The following is a 22,527-nucleotide window of genomic DNA, read 5'->3' as shown; positions in this document are numbered from 1 at the left end:
GCTCGGCAAGTCAAGGAAGAGATTAGGCAGGACCCTGAGGGATCGAGCTACCCACCTATGATCCAAGACTGTTTGATCGATCAATTCACTCGCCTAAAACCCTCTACTTTTATGGGAGGCATTGACCCAATCATGGATGAGACTTGGGTGCAAAAGATGGAGAAGATACTGATGGTGCTGAGTTGCACTTAGGAGAAAAAGGTTCTTTTCGCCACCTTCAAGCCAATAGGAGAGGCGGAGCAGTGGTGGCTGATGGTGAAGTTGTTGGAAAAGCAACGGGCAATGCCCACGGTGATGACTTGGCGTCATTTCAAGGAGATCTTTTATGACCAATATTTCCCCGCCACCACCAGGTATGCGAAGGCGAAGGAATTTTTCAACTTGACTCAGGGGCACCTCACTATTCAGCAGTACGCTGCTAGGTTCGTGGAGTTTTCTCGCTTAGCTCCCTTCATTGTCCTAAATGAATATCAAAAGGCAAGGAAGTTTGAAAGGGACCTGAAATAGAGGATCCACGAGCATGTGACAGTCTTGCAGATACAAAACTTTTCAGAGCTGGTGGATAAACATATTTTAAACTATCATAAATTGGTAAATTTAATTTTTTATTCCTCATTTATGACCACACAATATTTATGGTACACATGTTTGGTTAATAGAATTATAAACACATAATTTTTAGTAATTTTAGTCAAATTAAATTGAATGATTAACTTTTAAGATAGACTAATAAATAAACAAAATTTATACTTAGAGTTTATTTATTTTCTTATTTTTATATAAATTAATTAAAATATTTTTTAAAAAAATTATTCAAAATTAATAAATTTGATTTTTATTCTTCGCAATATACACACGATCAGTTGACAATATAACAAGAATATTTTTATTAATCCATCAAAAAAATAATTAGTCAAATTAAATCGTGTTAGATTTCAAGATAGATTGCAAAAGCTAACAAATTTTTGTTAGAATTTATTTTGGTGTGTCCAGATAAATTAATTAAAAATATATATTTTCTTTATAGACGTTCCTTAAATTGGTAAATTTAATTTTTTACTTTTCATTTATGATCATAGGCATTCCAAATCCATTTTTTAACTATTTATTTTGAATATAATTAGTCAAACTAAATTAAATAAATAACTTTTAATAGAAAAAAAATGCTGTTTACAATTTATTTTTATTAAGTTTTTAAATTATTAAAAAATAACATTAAACAAAAAAAAAAATACTGTTTACAATTTATTTTTATATGCTTTATATTATTGAACAAATAAATTTGAGCAGTAAAAATGATGTTTGAAATTTATTTTTATTATATTTTAAATTATAATTTTGGTAATAATATTTTTGCAATGAAATCATAGAGTATGTGTGTTGTATAATGTTTCAATAATTAGAGAATGATTTATTTTTAAAATGGGGAAGAAGAATTTGAGAATTGCGATGTTCTATTGTTTGGACCGGCTGTTAGCATTTAATTAAAATTATATTATTCTAAAAAAAGAAAAAAGCCTCCATCAGCGGGCCTCTCTCTCTCTCTCTCTAAAATCTTTTTTTTTTGGTTGGTAGAAAACTTTCTTTCAAATCGCCAACGTTTCTTTAATTTCTAGTCGGCGTTTGTATGTGCCCTCTAACCCCTAACAGTCCAACGTTCCAAAAAAAAGGCTTCCGCAAAAATATACACATCTCCTTGAATTGAAAACACAAGTACCACCGCGCCACAGATTTTCATGTCAATTTCAAGCTTTTAATTCCCCTGAAATTTCGGGGGGTTTATTTTTTCATCGTCTGGTTCTTCATCGTTACATTCTCGTTTTATTTCCTTTTGTTTTTCTCTTATTCTTACCAGGAATTTTTTGTTTGACAGAAAATCCATCTCTATAAACCCACTTTTCTCTTAATGCAATCTTTACTGTATTAAGCTTTTTCTTGTTTTTTTTTCTGTCTTTTCATTTGTTTGGGTTTGTTTTCTGATTTTTTTTCGTCCTTTCCCTTTCTGGGTCTCTCTGGTGTTGTCTCAAATTCCCTCTTCGTTTTTTTTTTCAAGATCCCATTCGATTTTTCATTTTTTTTTCTTTTGTTAATAAAAAACTCTATTCAAATGAGAATTTTTTAGATAAGCTGCGTTCACGACTCATTCTTCGAGCAAATCTTTAAATACCCATTTCCGAAGGACCAAGTTTTGAGCCTCATCTCATCCGATTTGAAGCACATAGGCTTCGGAGTAGACCATTTCATGGTTTCAAGCAAGTGGGGTTCTCTGGTTTGACAAGGCCTTCAACCCCTCCAATTGAAGGACCCGAATCGCAATCTTTTCTTCTTCCCTTAGTCTCTTCCTGATCCGTCATTGTGACCCGAAGAAATGTACGGAACGCAAAGCAGAAGAGACATTTTGGAGCTCCAGTCCCAAATAAAGAACTGGAGGCCCAGCATTCACACCCGGAGGGCAAACATCACTGTAAAGTTTCAAGATCTTTATGGGTTTACGGTGGAAGGGAATGTTGATGATGTTAATGTATTGAATGAGGTGAGGGAAAAGGTGAGGAAGCAAGGTAGGGTCTGGTGGGCATTGGAGGCCAGTAAAGGTGCTAATTGGTATTTGCAGACCAAGATTTCGTCGATCTCTGAAGGGATCGCCCTTAAATCCTCCCTTAAATTATCGGCTCTTGCTAATGCTATTACTCTCAGGAGGCTAATTAGGAAGGGTATACCGCCGGTTTTGCGGCCTAAGGTGTGGTTTTCTCTGTCAGGAGCAGAGAAGAAACGATCAACGGTGCCGGAGAGTTATTACAGTGATTTGACCAAGGCTGTTGAGGGCAAAGTCACGCCTGCAACACGCCAGATCGATCATGTAAGTGTTTGGTTTTTCTACATTTTTGAATAATTATTGCTGAATTTGGAGAATTGGCTTTTCTTGCTTTGATTAATCGTTTCAGATTTACTTTGTGTAGGGGTGTTTGAACTTTGTAGGTGACCTCTTATTAATAGATGGTAATTTTGTAGCAGGAATTTAGGATGACAAGCATTTCTGCAAAAGAATTAGTTTTGTTTTGCTGTATTTTGTTGGCAAAGAGTGTTTTGCGAATTTTCCTCATCATGTTGCTTACATTGCCCAAGAACATGCTTTATCTTAGCAGAACCCTCATACCTATTATTTGAAATGGGGGTGGGGGTTTTAGTGTTTTTGAAAGTGCATTTGAGTGGCTTTGAATTTTCAAATCCGTAAGATGATAATGCATTTCTTTGTTGTTGCATCAGAAGGCTTGAACTTTTTTTTTTTTGTCGATAAATAGGATAGGATCATTGTAGTTTGTCTTCTTTTAATGAATACTCATGCTTTAGTTTAAATATGTTCAGGATTACAAATGTCAATATTATCAAAGAACTATTTTTATAAGAATCCATGACTATATCAGACCTTTCAAAATTGCTTAGTTGCTGCTATTTTAGAGCGAAGGTTTGGAAAGAATGCATATGATAATGTTTTTTTTTTCTTTTTTTGGATTTTTAAAAATTATTTTGATTTGGTTTCTGCACCCTTAGATCAGAAGTGCTCATGGATATTCCTGAGTTAAAAGTATGCAATAACCCTCCTGGGGGTTTGGGTGAAAGAGTTGGCATTTGGATCTTGTTGTTGAAGTGAAAATTTTTATTTCATTTTTGGATAAAAATTTATATTAAGAGGGAAAGAGATGCGAGATACAAGGAAGAAAGGCATGACTAATTTCCACTGCAAAAAGTCCTGGAAGTGTACTATGCAGTCATTACTCCATCTGAAGTATAATTACAATATTACATTGCCTGGCCTGGCAATACGAGCGTGAGTATCTTAACATGGCATTAAAATGGTGGATGCAATATATTTCTTTTCTCATTGTGGTATGGAAGTTGTAGAGAATAGCTTTCAGGGAAGCTGTGTTGTCTAAATTTCTCATGCTTTTTAAATACGAAACCCTGGATAATAGTTATGATAAACCACTAAGGTTATTTTAATTTTAATTTTATTTTTTGGGGCGGCCCCGCAGGGGGGGGGGGGTGGTGTTGGGGCTTTAGGGTGGGAAGTTGTAGAAAATAAGAACCTATTTTTACTTCATGAACAGGTTGTGCACACAGTTCTGCAAGCTTTCTGAACTGGTGGAAGACGGAGCCGTTAAGAGCTCGGGTGTTTTAAGTATAAAACATATTTCTGAAAATGCCTTAAGGATCGTATTGCTTTTGCTTAACTGATATTTGACAAGTTTCTGATTGAAGCTTTGATGAGTTAATAAATGAGAGAGACAAAAAATTGTGTGAGTTGGGGGAGGGGGTATTAACTGTATTATATTTATGGTTTTACTTGTGAGTTTAAAATTGAAAGAGGTTGGTTTTTCTAGGTTGCAAATCTGTGGTTTACTTTCTAAAACATGAATTATTTTTGCCATGCGTGTGCTACCTTTCATTTGTTTTGGTTTGTTCTTTATTATCTGCTTAGATGTGTTGTTGTTTTGTTCTTGATACATATACTACCTTTGTAATATGTTCAGGACCTACCACGAACCTTCCCGGGTCACCCATGGTTGGACACCACTGAAGGTCATGCTGCTCTCCGACGTGTTCTTGTTGGGTATTCTTTTCGTGATTCTGATGTTGGTTATTGTCAGGTCGGTTCATTTTCTCTAATCATATAATATCTTGCCATGAACTCTTGAATGCGTTATACAGAAATTCTGATGTCAGCTTAATCAGTTTGTGGGGGACAATATGTGGTCATATTGTTGAATTTATGAAATCCCGTTAGGAATTGAGTGCATGCACAGCTTTAATTTCATTTGTCTCATCTAATAGGAACCCACATCTGGTCTTGACTTGGCATATATGTGTTAAAAGCATGCTAGGAATGTATGGATTAGGCAAGATCTTTGTTAAACCTGTGAAAATGTTTTCATGATAACCTTGTATAGCTGGAAAATCCACATTACAGCTAAATGTGTTGAGCGCTAAGCACATGACAAATACATATACCTAGGGAAAGACTTACCATGAAGGTGTCATCTTATTCTTGCAAGTATCTTTCCTCTTTACTCTACATAATTCTGACTGAAATTTCAACACACACCACAAAATACTGTTAAAGACTTAAGTGAAACTCAATGATTTCACCAATGAATCAGACAAAAAGTATTGTTTGGTTGGTTTAGAAAGTAAAAACAAAAACAACAACGCCTAGCCTTAAGTCCCACTAGGTGGGGTTGGCTACATAAATCCTTTTCTACCAATTTATGCGATCATGGACAATTTCTTTCGACAAATTCAAAGCTATTAAATCCTTACTTACTATATCATTCCAAGTTATTTTAGGTCTACCCCTACCCCTTCTACTACCCCTCACAATCACTAACTTACTCTTCCTTACTGCTACACCATGTGGCCTACTTTGTAAGTGTCCAAACTATTTGAGTCACCCCTCCCTTATCTTATCTTATCTTCTATAGGAGTTATGCCTAACTTGCTATGAAAATGTTCATTTTTTAATTTATCTTTCAATGTTATATCATTCATTCATCTAAGCATTCTCATCTTGGCAACTTTCAATTTTTGGATATGTTGTTTCTTAGTTACCTAACATTCTGATTTATATAGCATAGCTAGTCTTATGGCCGTCCTATAAAAATTTCCTTTAAATTTTAAGGGTATTTTGCATCACCAAGTTTAACTTTGTTTCCAATATTCCTTTTACTATTAATTGAAATTACATTTCATGTGTTTAGTTTTATTTTTACTTATCCTAAAAGCCTCTAGATTCTAAAGCTCCTCTCCATAATTTTAACTTAGCCTCTACTCAACCCCTAGTTTCATCAATCAATACAATATCATCTGCAAATAACATACACCATGGAACCTCATTTTGGATACTCCCAGTCAGTTGATCCAACACTAAAGCAAAAAGATAAGGGCTCAAAGCAGATCCTTGATGTACACCTATTGTGGTTGGAAATTCTCTAGCCTCTCCACCGATAGTCCTTACACTTAGTCATTACTCCATCGTACATATCTTTAATGAAATCCGTATACCTACTACATACACATTTTTTTTTTTCGAAAACCCACCATAGAACTTCCCTAGGTACCCTATCATACGCTTTCTCTAAATCAATAAATACCATATGCATATCTCTCTTCTTTTCCCTAAACTTTTCCATTAATCTCTTAAAAGATATATAACTTCTGTAGTAGATCTCGCAGACATAAAATCAAATTGATTTTTGAGACCTTCGTTTCTAGCCTTAACCTTTGTTCATCTACCTTTTTTCACAGTTTTATCGTATTTCTCATAAGTTAAGTCTATGATAGGTATTACAATTTTGAATATCTCATTTATTTTTGTATATAGGTATTAAAGTGCTTTTACTCCATTCATCTGACATTTTCTTAGTTTTTATAATTGTGTTAAATAAATTAGTTAACCATATTATTCCATTATCACTTAAGCATTTTCAAAATTCAATTGGAATGTTATCCGGTCCTATAGCTTTTCCATTTATCATCTTTTTTAGTGCAAACTTAACTTTGTTAACTCTAATCTTGGAAATAAATCTCATATTTTTAGTCTTTTCCTCATTTTTCAATTCTAAGCTTAAGCTTTCTATTTGGTTTTCATTAAATAGCTAACTGAAATAACTTTATCATCTTCCTTTTATTTCTTCATCCTCACTTTTTATACATTTTACATTATCTAAGTCCTTACTTTTTCTTTCTCTAGCTTTAGAAAGTTTAAATATATCTCTTTCCCTTTCTTTTGTATCTAATTTATCATTCAAATTATTAAATGATCTATGTTTAGCTTTACTAACAGCCTTTTTTGCATCTTTTCTCGCCTCTTTATACTTTTCAAAGTTATCCATATTTCTACATTTTTGCCATGTTTTATACCAAATTCCTTTTATCTGTACGGCTTTTTAAACATCTTGATCCCACCACCAACTTTCTTTGCTATTCGAGAATCTTTATCTTGACTCACCTAAAATCTTTTTTGCTGTTTTTTTAATAGAACTAGCTATCCTATTCCAAAGAGTGTTTGTGTTTACACCATCCTCTATAGTCCAATCACCATATTTGATCATTTTTTCTTTAAATTTTATTATGTTTTCTCCCTTTAGGTTCCACCATCTAGTTCTTTTACATTGATTTATTTTATCCTTTCTCTTCCATTTTTAATACATATATTTAACACAAACTCTATATTGTGTGGTTAAGCTTTCACTTGGGATAACTTTATAGTATTTGCATGATAAACGATCTACCCTCCTAGTTAAGAAAAAATAAGTAGCAACAAAATTAGTAACGTTTCAGAATTCACAGTGATGGTACTTTCAGAATTCATAGATCGTACAATGATCATTTAGTCCCATATAAGGGACATTTTATTCCATTCAAGAAATGTACTGCTCCTTTTTGTTGGATGCATATGAAAATATATAAAATTAAAAGGGTGAAAGAAGCGGTAGGCTGGCCTTTAAGATAGAGGAGGCTTTTTATTTTTTATTTTTAAAAAAAATGGACTTTCTTTCCTTTTTGCATGGAAGTGACTCTTCTGCAATCACATGCAATACATACTTTCATTTGGTGATGCCCTTTTTGTAGGCATGCAAACTACTTGCTGACTTATGCAAGTTGGCCATAGCTTAGTAAAATGGCTGGCAAGTGGTCCACTTGCATGTACAGCCAAAGGCCAGCTGAGCAAGGCATGGAAATACAAATTATTATTTTAACACCCCCTCTTAATTTGTAATTTTAACATTATTTCTAAATTGCTCAAATTTTTTTGCTGTGAGTGTCTACTCTTTGATGTTGATGAATTTAAGCTGAATTTCTCCTTTCTACACAAGTTCCTGAGGAAGTGGTTTCATAATTCAAAATGCTTGGTTATGGTGTGATACAGTGGATTTTTTGATTTTGCAATTGTAAATAGTCGTAGGTGCATACTCTATTTGTTTTAGTCTTGTAGATCAAGAGTATTCTTTATAACCGTATGGTCTTGCATGCTGGCACTGCTGCTACAATATATTCTCCACTGTGTTTTTGTTTTCCTGATTCCCATGAAATTATTTTTGATCCCAAGCAAAATGCATGCTCTGAGGTGCTCAATTGAGGCTGCCCAGTCTCTTTTGGTGTATCAAACAGCTAATTTTTTTATTTTATTTTTTGACATATCTAATGCTGAAGTTTCTTGTTCCTTGAAGATAATGTAAAATTCTGTCAGATGTTGCATACTGCTGCTTGCTAGGTTGGTGCATAAATATTGAAATTAAGTTAAGTGTTAGGAGTTGACAGTGCGATCTGAGTTAAATGTTTGTCTGCCAGGGATTTTTATACTGGTTGTCGAATTACTCGGATGATGACTTGTGTGGTTGTCTTATTGATTGAATAAAACCAGTAGTTCCGCTTATCATTGAGTATGAATGTTGCTTGCTTTCATGATTCATTATTTTTGGAACTAATATTTCATGACAATGAATGGCTTCCGAAAACCTCTCAGGTGTGCATGACAGCTGGTTTGATGATCATGTAGTTGTTGGCTGACTCTGTCGAGGGAGAGCCTTGACGAGTGCTGTGCGGCCCCTTAATTGAGTGTAACTTGAGGGTCCGTGACAGTTTGTATTAGAGCACAGTGTGTGTGAACACCCTGTGTTGTAAAATGAGAATTTAAAATTTTTGTAAAAGCAGAACAACGATGAAGCATGTGGGACAAGGGATGACTCAAGAGAAAGGCGTACCAATTGAGTTGAGGCTGCCAGAGAGAAAAGACAAAGGGGAAAACCTCTATAGTGTATCTGATTTTGAAAATAGAATTGTGGAACTTGAGTAAGTCACCCAATGTATAAAAATCCTTGGTATGGAGTAGTTGAAAGCCTTTAGAATAGGCTGAAATGCATTGAAGGCCTGATGCCATCTCTTCCATCTTATGGGGGAAAAAGACCAATATAGATTGAGGTCTTCGAGAGGAGTATCAAACTGCTGGAAACCTTGAATAGGCTGAAAACATATCGAGGGCGTGATGCCATCCATAATTTCAAGGGGTAGAGCCAATAGAGCTTGAGGCCTCCCTATAGGAAATAGACCAATAGAGCTTGAGGTATGCTAGAGAGTATTGAGCTGCCGGAAGCCTTGAATAGGCTGAAAAATATCGAGGGCGTGATGCCATCCAGAATCCCAAGGGGTAGAGCCAAGAGAGCTTGAGGCCTCCCTATGGGAAACTTGTCAATAGAGCTTGAGGTTTGCCAGAGAGTACTGAGCTGTCGGAAGCCTTGAATAGGCTAAAACACATCGAGGGCACGATGCCATCTTGAATCCCACGGGGTTGAGCCAATAGAGCTTGAGGCCTCCCTACGGGAGTTAATTGAGATCTTGGGTTATTCTTATGCGTGCCGAGAATGTAAAAGAATCCATGACAATTTAATGGGTAAGTGGGCAGAGGACTTCCAGTAAGACTATAGAGAGAGGATAATGGTTCGCATCAAGCACCCAGGAAAGTAGGCAGGGTGTCACGCCAAGTGCTAAAGGGAAGGCAAGGTGAACGTTGCACGCTCTGGCCAGTCAATATTGAGAAGGACCTGGAAGCCTCTGATGACTTGAACGATGGTATGATGAGAGATTCAGTTGATTTCAATGCCCAAAAGACAACTAACTAGAGTACCCTTTTTTAGCTCTTTATCAATCAGTTGTCGTAGTTACTTCACACAGTGGATGAGTCTTATACCTTTTCAGCTCTTTACTAGTCAGTAGTCGTAGTTACCTCACATAGTGGATGAGCTATATCCATTTTCAGCGCTTTACCGGTCAGTTGTCGTAGTTAACCTCACCCAGTGGATGAGTCAGATACCTTTTTCAGCTCTTTACTAGTTAGTTGTCGTAGTTACCTCACGCAATGGATGAGTCGTATAGAGTAAAGACTAAATATGTAGAGTATAGCTTGGTAAATGAGTAGTCAATGATGAAGGTCGCCAACAACAAAAGTGGGGAGAATTTTTACAGCACATCGATGAGGATGTCGATAGATTGAGTGGGGGAGTGTTAGGGGTTGACAGTGTGATCTGAGTTAAATGGGGAGGAGAGATGGTGTCACCTCTATCTGCCTGGTATTTTTATACTGGTTGTTGAATTACTTAGATGATGACTTGTGTGGTTGTCTTCTTGATTGAATAAAACAAGTAGTTCCACTTATCATTGAGTATGAATGTCGCTTGCTTTCATGATTTATTATTGTTGGAACTAATATTTCATGACAATGAATGGCTTCCAAAAGCTTCTCAGGTGTGCATGACAGCAGATTTGAACGTGTAGTTGTTGGCTGACTCTGTCGAGGGAGACCCTCGACGAGTGCCACGCAGCCCCTTAATTGAGTGTAACTTGGGGGTCCGTGACACTAAGCTTATAAAATTATCTAGCTTCGTATTAGGTCAATATATCAAGGAACCAACCAAGCTTTGGTGTACTTTTTCAACAACCTTCGATGTTCCACCATCTAACTGCAACTTGTCACTCATTGCTAATAGGGTAGAAATTGGCTTGCAATTATTCATATGAAATTTCTTCAATAATTCCTTGAGATATTTTTCCTAAGAAATAAATATTTTGCCTTTTGATTGACAAACTTGAAATCTAGAAAATATTTCATAAGTCTCAAATCTATCGTCTCATGTTTCTGGAATTTCTGCATATCCCTGTGCAGATTAAATCATCGACATATAGGAAAATAAGGAGAAAATTGGTGAAGGCTCAGTCTGACTTCTTCAAAATCCATTTTGGTGAGAATAGGAGTCAATCTTTCTATTCCATGCTCATGGAGCTTGCTTTAGTTAGTACCACAGCCTATAAAGTTTGCCTTTTAGATAATAACCTTTAGTTTGTTCTGTGTAGACTTCTAATTCTCCATTGAGAAATGCCGATTTGAAATTAAGTTGAAAAACTGGTAATCTTAGTTGGGTTGGCAAGGCAAGAAGTGTTCTTATTGTTTCCACATGAGCTACTTGTTCTAAAGTTTCATTGAAGTCTATTCAAGGTTGCTGTGATAGCCTTTTGCAACTAGATGGGCCTTGTGCTTTCCATTTCAGCCTAATGGCTTCTTTACCCTTGGGTAAATCTACAAGTACCCATGGTTGTTCTTTTCTATAGTTGTAATTTCTTCATTCAGGACTTTTACCCAAATTTCTTCTGTCTCGTTTCATCAAAAAGCTATGGCTCATAAGCAAAAGAATGCAACATCACACGATTCGTAGATTTCCCTTGTGGAACGTACCCTTCTTGGGGGAGTCTCTTGACTCTATATTCTCTCCATGAACTTTGTTGTGAACTTGAAGTTTCTAATGAACTAGGAGATTCAGATGGTCTTGAGCTTGGGATTGCATTTCGGCTTCTACTTGGTTGAAAAATTTGATTATTAAAGGTTGTGAATTTTCTTCCCCACTCTATGTTGCCATTTCTTAAAAAATAGCATCTTGAGAAATTGTGAGATCATTTGTCTTTGGGTTTAGCAAACAATATCTTTTAGATTCACCTCTATACCCAGCAAAGATGTACTTTTCTCCTTTTTTCATCAAACTTCTCTCAAGCAATGGATTATGTGAATAAGCTATGCAGCCGGAGAAAAAAATCAGAAGATTTACCCATGACTTATGTGTGTTCCATGCCTCACATGGAGTCTTATTTGGCACTGCTTCTGTAGGAGATCTGTTTAGGATATAAGCAACATTGTTTGTTACATGTGTTGGAAAACTATTTGGGAGTCTTTTACCTTTTAAGATTCTCTGAGCCATTTCAACAATAGTGCAGAGTTGTTTGCTTTCTTATGCCTTATTTTTTGCAATAATCATTAAATTCTGTGGAAAGAAATTCTCCAGTGTGATCTGTCCTCAGAATCTTCAGTTGTCTTCTGCTTTGCTTCTCTACAAGTGCTTTGAAGTGAAGAAAAGTAGAGAAAGCTCTAGATAGTTTGCTTTGGATAGTAGACCCATATCATTTTGGTATAATCATTAATATATGAAATAAAATATATATTGGTGTTGAGAGATGGCATTGTTGTGAGATAGGGTTCTTGTAGATCCACAAATGTCTAAAAGCACTAATTCAAATGGGGTCTTGGCTCTCTAGAATGTCTTTGGAAAGGGTAGACGATGCATTTTTTTTCTTTTCCATAAATATGATTGTCTCACGTTCTGTTTTGCTTTGAAATATTAGGTAATCCTACGACCATGTATTTCTTCTTCAATAATTTACGGCCTTTGAAATTTGGATGCTCATACCTCTGTAAATGAGAATCATCATTGTGGAGGTTCATTTTTACTTTTGCCACTGTAAGATTTTTCTTCTTGTCAATGATGATGCATTTTCCATTATTAAAATGCAACTTTTCTGCTTTTGTAGCAGTTGCCCAACACATAATAAATGCGGAGTCAATTTTGAATATAAAGCACATCATGATGAGTTTAGTGTTACCTTAGCATGGATTGTTATTGCTCCTTTCCCGGAAATTTTTACCATTTTGCCATCTCCAAGTTTTACTTCAAAGGAGAACTTGTCATCAAGTTTCGTGAACAAATCTTTGTTACCTGTGTGTGATTGCTAGTAAACTCTTCACATATCACATATTCTCTAATTTTTGTTGAGCCTTCATGCAAGAATAAGATACTTGACCAGCGTCTTTTTCTTCATTTTCTTTTGAGTAATTGACTTAATTATTTTCTTGTTGGTCTTTATACCAACAATCACTTTGAGAGGGATTTGGTTTTCTACATTTTTTGCATGAAAAACAACAATATTTTGTCTCATGTCCATATTTTCCACAGATGCAGCATCGAGAATCAGAATTGTTGTTAAGTTTCCTTTGATTGAAATTGCTTCTTATTCCTCTACCCTTTATGCTTAAAAACTTTGGATTTTACCATCCCCGCTTCCACGTGCATTTCTTTGAGTCAAGTTGCCTTCTCTGTTCTCTTGCTCTCCTTTATAATATTTTTGCTCTCTAATATTTATCTTTTGAATGAAAAGCTTGCTCCAGATTTTCATTTGAAAATCTGCTAATTCTTTTTCATGGGTTTCTAGACTTCACATATGCTCATCTACAGTGAGCTTTGACAGATCTTTTGATTCTTCTATTGCAGCAACTACATGCTCAAATTTTTCTCGCAAACCTTTCAAATCTTTTTCAATTTTTTTTTTCTTCTATGATATCTCAGTAGCCTCTAATTTGATTAATAATTATAGAAACAGTAGGAAAAAAATTCTTGTACATCTTCTTATTCTTTGCCGAGTTATCAAACTCTTGCCATTAATTTTGTAGAACAATGGAGATTATCTTACCATAGCCTCCAAATTGTTTTCTTAAAATTTCCCATGCATCTTTAGATGTAGTTGCACCTATAATTTTGGGAAAGATAGTTTTACCTACCAGTTACCCTTGGTGCATAAAGGACAAGGCTGTTGCATCCTTCTTTTGGTTCTCCTTATGCTCCTTTTGTTTTGATGTTGACCAAGTTGGTATTTTTTACACCACACCCTTCTTCAATATTGTCCCAATTATCTTGGGAGATGAACAATGTCTTCACAAGAAAGCTTAATTTTGACCAACAAAGATTGGGACTCCTTATTGGGAATAATTGAAAGTAAGCTCATTGCTATTGTTTGAGGCCATCATTGTGGCTTAATATGTTAGGGGCTTATGGAGAGAAATTGAAATCAAGGTTCTTCTCTGATACCCACTAAACTGTTGGGTGCATATGAAAATATATAAAATTTGGATGGTAAAAGATTAAGGAGTAGGCTTGCTATGAAGATAGAGGACTCTTTAAAAATCAAAAAACAGAGGACTTTCTTTTCTTATAGCATGGAAATGAGTGGCTTGCAATTACATGCAATACATACTAATGCTCGATGATGCCTTTTTTATAGCCATGCAAACTGCTTGCACTTATGCAAAGTGTCCTTTGCTAACTTCCTCAAGTAGCCGGCAAGTGGTCCACTTGCACTTACAGCGAAAGCCCAGCTGTGCAAAGCATGTAACATAATAATACTAATAAATTACAAATCACAAGTTATTATTTTAACACGTTTTATGGTGGAAAAAAAAGGAAATAATTAGGAAATATAATTGTACATAATTTATTGTAAAAATGAGGGAACCACAGTATCTCTATACTATTTGAGCATACAGTACTTAATTTCATGGGACTTGCTGCATCGTGGCTGCTGCAGTGATAATTGATGTATTTTTTATTGATACAGTGATATCAGTATTATTGAAGGTCAGCATAGTGGTTGGTAGGGACCAAGATCGAAACTTGACCATTGGTTGCCTGTGGGACTTGTTGCATTGTGGCTGCTGCAGTGATAATTAATGTGTTTTTTTATTGACACACTGATCATTAGTATTATTGAAGGTCATCATAGTGGTTGGTAGGGACCAAGACCGAAACTTGTCAGAAAGCAAGTCCCAAATACAACTAATGCTTTTGTGTGAGAAAAAATTAAGGTCCATATGCACGTCTTGTGAAGATGATGTGGTGACCTCATTTTTGAAACCTGTTAGAAGCCAAGTAGCTTTTGATCTGTCAATTCGGGTTGACATTACACAAATTCCTACTACAACAACTAGTCTCTTCCCCTGCTACAATAATTTCTTGAATTTACTGTTCCTGTCACCCCCACTGCTGCATTTTTTCCATCAAATTAATTGAAATATATCTGTTATTTCCATTTTTAATCACAATTTGAAGTGGCTAAAAAAAAAAATATAACGCCAAGACCCCTTCTTTAGAGAGAAATTTGGCTGTACTGTTGTGGGGAGCAAATCATTTAGTTACTTCTGCAGTAAACCATGGGCAACATGATTATCAAACCTTTAGCAAGAGCCTCAATTAACAGATAAAAGCCACCCTCGTCACTTTCTTCCACAAATACTTATCCCATCAGTTTGTCTCCCTCAAAACTGGAAAATTATGACAAAAATAAATAAATAAATAAATAAATAACTAAATAAATAAACACTGGATTGAGAACAGAGATGGCTGTTGCTGGATCTTGTTACATATGGTGCTTTTGGCTCAGTGGTTATGGAGATCTGAATATGCCAAAGAGAGGTTATGGGCTGAACCAAAACACATGTACTGACTAGGGAGGCAATCTGAACAGGTCAGCTGGAAGTTGTTACCATGGTCATCTTGCCCAAAAGAAGCAAGAAGAGACGACCATGGTTGGACCTTCGATATAGGGATGAAGGTTCATGAAACCATGGGTTCGCCTTGAGTTAGTTTCTGAGACTTACTTTTGTCTACTTTTTTTTAAGCACCTCTTTGGCAGCACTTAAAAGTACTTGTAGTACTTACCATTTAAATAAGTGCTGGTACCAATAAGTATTATTTGGCATGTTCAAGAGAGGGTGATTATTAAGAAGTACAAGGTGATTATTAAGAAATACTAAAAGAAACTTCTTATTTTAAGTGAATTTTTATAGGCAATTTGGGATGGCTTATGACACTTATAAGTGTTACTCTTATTGTACAATGGCAAACTTGTAATTGGGGTTGATAGTATTAATAATTTATTATTAATAAAATTTTTAATAAGAATTATAAAATATCTTTTTTATTACTAATAAATTACTATTTATATGACCAATAAGAAGAAATATTATTAATAACTTCTATTCTGAAAATTAAATATTAAATATTATTTAAACATTTTTATTAAACCATAACAACATAATAACAAATCATTGTTATTGAAGTGTTATTTAATAATAACACTAATATTAATTAAAATATTACTAATATTTAATAATGATATTTAATAATATTATAATATCAATGAATTTTATTAGTAATAAAAATATTGTTAATTGTATTTAAACAATGCATAATAAATTATAGTTTAATAAATGTAATAAATTTAATAGTTTAAATTTGTAGATAAATATATCTTATTAAAATTTTGTTAATATTATTAGTAATAAAAATATTATTAATTGTATTTAACAATTCATAATAAATTATAGTTTAATAAATTTAATAAATTTTATAGTTAAAATTTTTAGATAAATATATCTTATTAAAACTTCTGAAATTATAATCAGTACTTAATTTTTTACCCTACCAAACAATAGACTTTCAGAACTCATCCATTTGAGCACTTATCATCCCTACTTATAAAATTCAGCAGTTCTTTAAAAAAAAGTACTTATTGATAAGTGGTTCCACAATGACTAGCACATGAGCCTAAATTTTGCAAAAACATGAGGACTTATTGGAGTTCATGGTTTGGGTTGTTCATGGCAGCATTTTCCTAAATCTACAAGCCCCCTCCGTATCATTTGTACAAATAAATTATCACACAAACCTTGAGGGCATTTCATTGCTTAAGGGCGTAATTCATCTTCCAACTTCTGTCCCTGATGTTTATGGCGAGTGTAGAAGGGTGATGTTGGTGCATCTAATGGCATCCAAGTCATATTCGAGTTGAGTCAAGTCGACTAAGTTAGATACTTCAACTCAACTCAAAAAATGCGAACTCAAAATTCCACTCAAAATGACTGATCTCAGGATTGTTAAACTGGAACACTACTTGGCTACAAGTTCTTAGACCTCGAGCTCAACATGATTAAGCTTGACTTAATTTTAAATTAAATAAATAATATTAAATATATTCATAATATATATATCATTGATAAATTGTAGAAATAATATGATTACAAAAGCTCTATTAGACTAATGATGAGTATTGCAAAACTTGAACTCGACTCTTCAACCTACTTGAGTAACTTGAGCTGAAGTAGAACTGAGTCAATGATTTGAGTTATAGAGAGCTTTCCAGCTGACTTGACTTCTTATGCCCCATCGTACATGTCTATAGGGCAGGATGCCCTATCCATTTGGTGTTGGTGGTGGGTCTACACAAATTTGAATATGCAATTATGAGGAATCAATAGTTGTGTTTCCTTGATATTTTTCCATCTCAACTACTTTGTGCTTTTACTTTGCATGCCTCTTTCAAGCTGTTTTCTTTTACCTTGCATGCCTCTTTTAAGCTCTTTTCTTTTAGTCACAGCATTGACTAAAACATGACATTCTGAGTTATTTCTTTCAATTCTGGCAATAAATTTCATGGGTCATTTTCTCCATGAAGTGCCTGTAGTTTATGCCAGTGCAATCCTTATTATTTTCATAGCCATTGTTTTCCTGTGTGCAAATCTATATTTTTTATCAGCTACCTTAATTTTATATCATTTTTTTTGAAAAAAAATATGTGCATTGTTTTTAATCTATCTGTCCTAGTGTTGCACCCATCGCCCACACCACATTATGTTGCTCAAACATGTTATGATCATTGTCATAAAGCTGGGGTTTTATACATGTTATGACCTCATGATTTATTCCAACCATAATTTCCACTTTAAGTTTGTGGGTACATGATATAATGCCATCCAGATTGTGGTCTATAAACACCATTTTTTGTTTTCTTGGTGGGGTAGTTGTCAATTGAGGGGGTTAGCAGGCCTGGCTATAGCTGCTACACTACCTGTCCAGTGGGGGTTTGAGGGAATGTCAGCTCCCCAGTCCTGTTCCAAGGTCTGAACCTGTGACCTCCAGCATTGACTCGTCATGCTCTAACTGTTGTGTTGTCCCTTAAGAATCATAATTTGTAATTGATTTTCATTGCTTGATGTTCCGATCTCGGAGAATTTCTAAGTTCATTATTGTCTTTAATAATTCTTGGCACAGGGTTTGAATTACGTTGCAGCACTTTTGCTGCTTGTGATGAAGACAGAAGAAGATGCATTTTGGATGCTTGCTGTCCTCTTGGAAAATGTCCTAGTTAATGATTGCTACACAAATAATTTATCAGGATGTCATGTTGAGCAGAGGGTTTTCAAAGATTTGCTTGCTAAAAAATGCCCTATGTACTTTTCTCGTCTCATCTTAAATAGATTTGCTAATAGGTATTTTTCCGCCCTTATTATTGGTTTTTTAAAACATTCAAGGGTGGAAAATGCAGGATAGCTGCTCATTTGGAAGCTTTGGAGTTTGATGTGTCCCTTGTTGCCACTGAATGGTTCCTCTGCCTCTTTTCCAAGAGCTTGCCTTCTGAGGTTAGAACAACTATTCTCTCTCTCTCTCTCTCCCTCTTGTGCACAGAACGGATGCACACAAAGGGATAAAACACATTAGGTCGATCAAACTTAATGTTGATTTTTATTTTCTAGACAACTCTGCGGGTATGGGACGTCCTTTTCCAAGAGGGGGCAAAGGTTCTCTTCAACGTAGCTTTGGCCATCTTCATGGTGACTTAGCTTTTATCATTATGTTCTTTCTGTTGCTTTTGTTCTTCTATTCAAGTATGATGCAATTCTTGAATATATCCTATAAAACTAACTGCAACTTTAGAAATTAAAAAGGAGGAAGATTTTTTAAGCTGTAGTTAGTGGTTGCAGATGAAGGAGGACGAGCTGCTCATGACACATCAGGTCGGCGATGTTATTAATATTTTACAGAAAACCACTCATCACCTTTTTGATCCTGACGATTTATTGACGGTAACACAAATTTCTTCTTGGACCCTGTGTTCTTTACTGCACCACTACACTTCAGATATGAAAGAATGATTCTCCTTGTAATTGTTTTTTATTTTTATTTTTTAATTATTTTTCCATAGAAGCAAACAGATACGGACTGATTTCAAACCCCGTGAAGAGCAATGTAAAGTCAATTATGAATCAAAAGCTTTGTGAAATGAATTTTGTTTCCTGTGGTGCCCACGTACCCCCTTGAGTCCATGTTGACTTTTAGCTCTTTTTGACTGTTTTATGGAATCCATTAGCGACTCCTTAGTTAATGATGGCATTATGTTTATTAAATAGGTTTTCACAGTACAAAGTCTTGTTGGCTAAATCTTGCAGGTGGCTTTTGATAAGATTGGTTTCATGACAACCAACACTATTTCAAAGCAAAGGAAAAAGCAAGAACCAGCAGTCATGGCAGAGCTTGATGAGAGATTAAGACGGCTAAACTCGGGAAGAACGGATGACAAATGACCAATTCCCACAACAGCATCAACTTGTAATATACTGGGCAACCATGCAGCGGCCGCTGCCCCTCTCGAGAAGGATATTCGAGTTCTGTTTTTATACTTTTTATCTTTGAGAGGGAAGAGAGCCCTTGCTGTTTTCACAACGTAGGGAGTGATAATGTAAATTTTGAACCGTGTCATTCCTTACAGTTGAAATCACATTGCAAATTACTGAAATTAGGGCGGTGCTGGACTTTTCTGCCCTGTAAATTTGGTTTTTTTTCTATATCCCACCAAGAATTGTTCCTCCAGCCATGTCAAGTTTCTACTTCCTTTCGGGTTGCCCATTTTCTTATGCAATGCATTTTGCCAGGGTTCTTGGTACAAACACAGATCTGTTTTCACCACTCATTTTTCCTCGCATTGCTGTGATGTCTCCTTGGGTGGAAGGACTTTTACTCGGAAGGGTAATTGGTACATGGAATTTAATATTTTTCAGCACATTTTGTGATTACTAGAATAGTAAATTTTTATAATCATACTTCCATCCACACACAAGTCATTTAACCGGAACATTCCCAGCTGTGATTTTTGGAGAACACCATCATCTTCCTTGACCCTTTCAAGACTCTAGTCCACTCTATGCCGACCCGCCACTTGCAAAGCTCAACTCAACTTTGTAGTTGAGCGTATAGTAACCTGGCGTCAACGAGCTTACTCCTAGAGGCAATCCATGAAAAAATAAGAGATCTTGATCTTCATTGTAGAATGGATAGGCAATCAATAGGACGAAACTTCATAGGATTGAAACTTTGTGTCTGCTGGGCATCATGATTTTTTTTTTTCCCAATAAAAGGGGCTTCATAGGATTGAAACTTCACCCTAGTATACATTTAATTTGGGATTACAACAAAATTGACCATCTTACCTTCGATAGCCTAACACCTTTGTCAACAGGACTCGCCCATCGACATATCACCCACTCTCGTGACAGTATCTCCAATGGTTCGAACACCAAATATAATGTTTCCACCATGGTTTTGAAAGCGGAATGCATGAGTAACTTGGTAAAATCATTGGGTCACTTGAACCATCTGGTCAACTTGGCGGCGAAGCCAAAAAAAATGAAACTCGTTAGATATACTTCATGTCAATCAATAAAACATAAACATGTAAATTAATCAAGAAATTCTACAATTACGACAATTTTGTAAATTAAAAATATAAATTATTCTTAATTATTGCATTAAAAAATTTTCAATTAAATGTCAACCTATGGAATGGGAAGACATGAATTTTTTGGAGAAGAAAAACGACATTATTCTAGAAAACGAAAACCGGACCACTTTGGCTCTTTGCTTAAAAAGGATTTGTCCTTATTTAAGTCAACTTAACAAGTAAAAATTGAAAAAATAAAGAATCACGCTATTCAACACGGCCACGCCTCTTTTGTTCTTCGCTTAAAAAAGGTTTGTCCTTATTTAAGTCGATTTAACAAGTAAAAAATTAAAAAAAACAAAAGAAAAAGAATTGTGCTATATAACACGACCCATGATGACCTGGGCTCATGTGACAGAATTTAACTGGATCCACCCTGCATCACCTAATTAAAACCTACGATTGTGAGCCCATGTCATTCTACACTGCATCACCCAGTTAAATCTACATGGGCCCACATCTTGAAGCATTTTTCAAAAAATAAAATATGTATCATAGTGCATTAAGTGCTTAGTATGGGAATAGGTGGAGAGAGCTCTAGAACTCCAAGTTGTAGTAGCCGATTTGAAGAGGTTGTGGGAGGAGGAAGGAGGAGTGTGAGAATGTGGTCGAGCCTACCGGTTCGGTCTAATTTTCAAATGTGGATAATGCGAATCATTTTATGGTAAAAATATCCTTTAATATGTTTTAAGAGTGGGAAAAAAATTCATAAAACTAATTATGCTCAAGGATACTTAAGTAAAACTATAATGTGATTCAATTAAGTAATGAGCTTTACTTCTAAAAGATAAATATCAAAAAGAAAATTATATACTTAGAAGTATTTTGAAAATAACAAAAGTCAAAATTGGTCACAATGAATAATTTTCTAATTCGCTATTGTATGTATATACAATATACATGGAGGATAGCGGAAATAATTTTGTGGATATTTTTTTTCTTATTTTTTTTTTCAAGTGAGAGAAAAAATATGTATAACTAATTAAGTTTAATTGTATTTAGCAGAAACTATAATACCATTCATATATATAATAATCATGATTTCTAAAAAATATTAAAAGTACACTCATCAGTTTAGAAGTATGTTTTAGAACACAAAAATCAAATTTATTTATGATTATAAATAACTCACTAATTGACCATTAACTAAAACAAAAATTAATATCTATAAAACTAATGAATCATAGTTTACATAGATATTTAATTACTCATACATAAAGGGATTGCATAGCAATATTATTGAATTTTATTCATGTATAGATATCTTGATACCATGTTTTGGTATAAATTAAATAATATTTCAATATTTTATGAATCAAAAGCATAACTTATAGATATGCAATACAATTAGTATTGTTGACTTTTTGAGTCCGATTCCTATTTTGATTCTGACAATGTACATATATCTTATGTATGTGCCTAGTGTTTTTAACATATTTACAATTCAGAATGCATACACAGAAGAAGAAGATGGAAGTCCGAAAGTTCACATCAACTGTCGTTTTTCACGAAAGACGGAAGAGCAAAGAAGAAGACATTTGTTTTGTAATTGTATTGCATTTAATATTTTATCTTTAGTCTGTAATAATGGATGCATTTGCATGATACAGATGAACGCTCAAATCGACCGTAGATTGACTATAGGGAACCAAATGGTCGTAGGGTACCCTTCGGTCGACTGACGTCAGATTTTTAGGGTATCTCTCAAAGGCCTTAGACTGACTTTAAGACTCATAATTCTACATGAAAAAAATTCCCTATTGACTTAGAATTATTTATCATGCAACGAGGGACAATCATATAAAGAGTATAGGATGAAAATGCCCAAAGTTGGCATGTTCGGTCGACCGAACTCTGATTCACAGAGGACTTCAGTCAATCGAACCTCCCTAGGGTCAACTGTTTGACCCTTTAGTCGACCGACCTTAAAATGAGTTACAATGCTCTGGTCAACCAAACTGACACGTGGGGATATCCCAACACCCTGGTCGACCGAACCTTCAGTAGAAAATTGACCTGGTCGACCGAACACCCAAGTTCAGTCAACCAAACCCAAAACGGTCGACTGAACACTCAGTTCAAATTCGTCCTAGTCGACCGAACTTGGCACCACGGTCGACCAAACCTCTCGGGTTGTTCATTTTTAACTGCAGTAATTAAGTTTAAAACTTAATTAAACTTTTCTGAAAATTCCCAATAGGTTCCTAACAATCATATTTCTCAAAATCTCTATATATATCCCCTTCATTTGTTTAAATTGCAACTTTGATT

General features: G+C 34.9%; 1 protein-coding gene across 1 annotated transcript; it reads left to right on the top strand.

Moving 5' to 3' along the window:
* Positions 1-1,456: 1,456 nt before the first annotated feature.
* LOC131149145 (uncharacterized) lies at positions 1,457-19,353 on the top strand. The gene is made up of 7 exons (XM_058099295.1): positions 1,457-2,857; positions 4,530-4,646; positions 17,754-17,932; positions 18,028-18,121; positions 18,236-18,313; positions 18,464-18,565; positions 18,929-19,353. The coding sequence occupies exons 1-7, from the start codon at positions 2,369-2,371 to the stop codon at positions 19,061-19,063; spliced, it is 1,194 nt and encodes a 397-aa protein (XP_057955278.1). The 5' UTR covers positions 1,457-2,368; the 3' UTR covers positions 19,064-19,353.
* Positions 19,354-22,527: the final 3,174 nt, after the last annotated feature.

Source organism: Malania oleifera, chromosome 2, assembly GCF_029873635.1.
Source record: "Malania oleifera isolate guangnan ecotype guangnan chromosome 2, ASM2987363v1, whole genome shotgun sequence".
NCBI lineage: Eukaryota > Viridiplantae > Streptophyta > Magnoliopsida > Santalales > Ximeniaceae > Malania > Malania oleifera.
Note: the sequence above shows the minus strand (reverse complement) of the source record. Positions and strands in the feature narration are given on the sequence as shown.

Coding starts and splice junctions, on each gene's coding strand:
- LOC131149145 (XM_058099295.1), top strand. CDS start 2,369: ATGTACGGAACGCAAAGCAGAAGAGACATTTTGGAGCTCCAGTCCCAA. Junction 17,933..18,027: donor CTTGCTAAAAAATGCCCTAT/GTACTTTTCTCG, acceptor TGGAAAATGCAG/GATAGCTGCTCATTTGGAAG. Junction 18,314..18,463: donor TAGCTTTGGCCATCTTCATG/GTGACTTAGCTT, acceptor TAGTGGTTGCAG/ATGAAGGAGGACGAGCTGCT.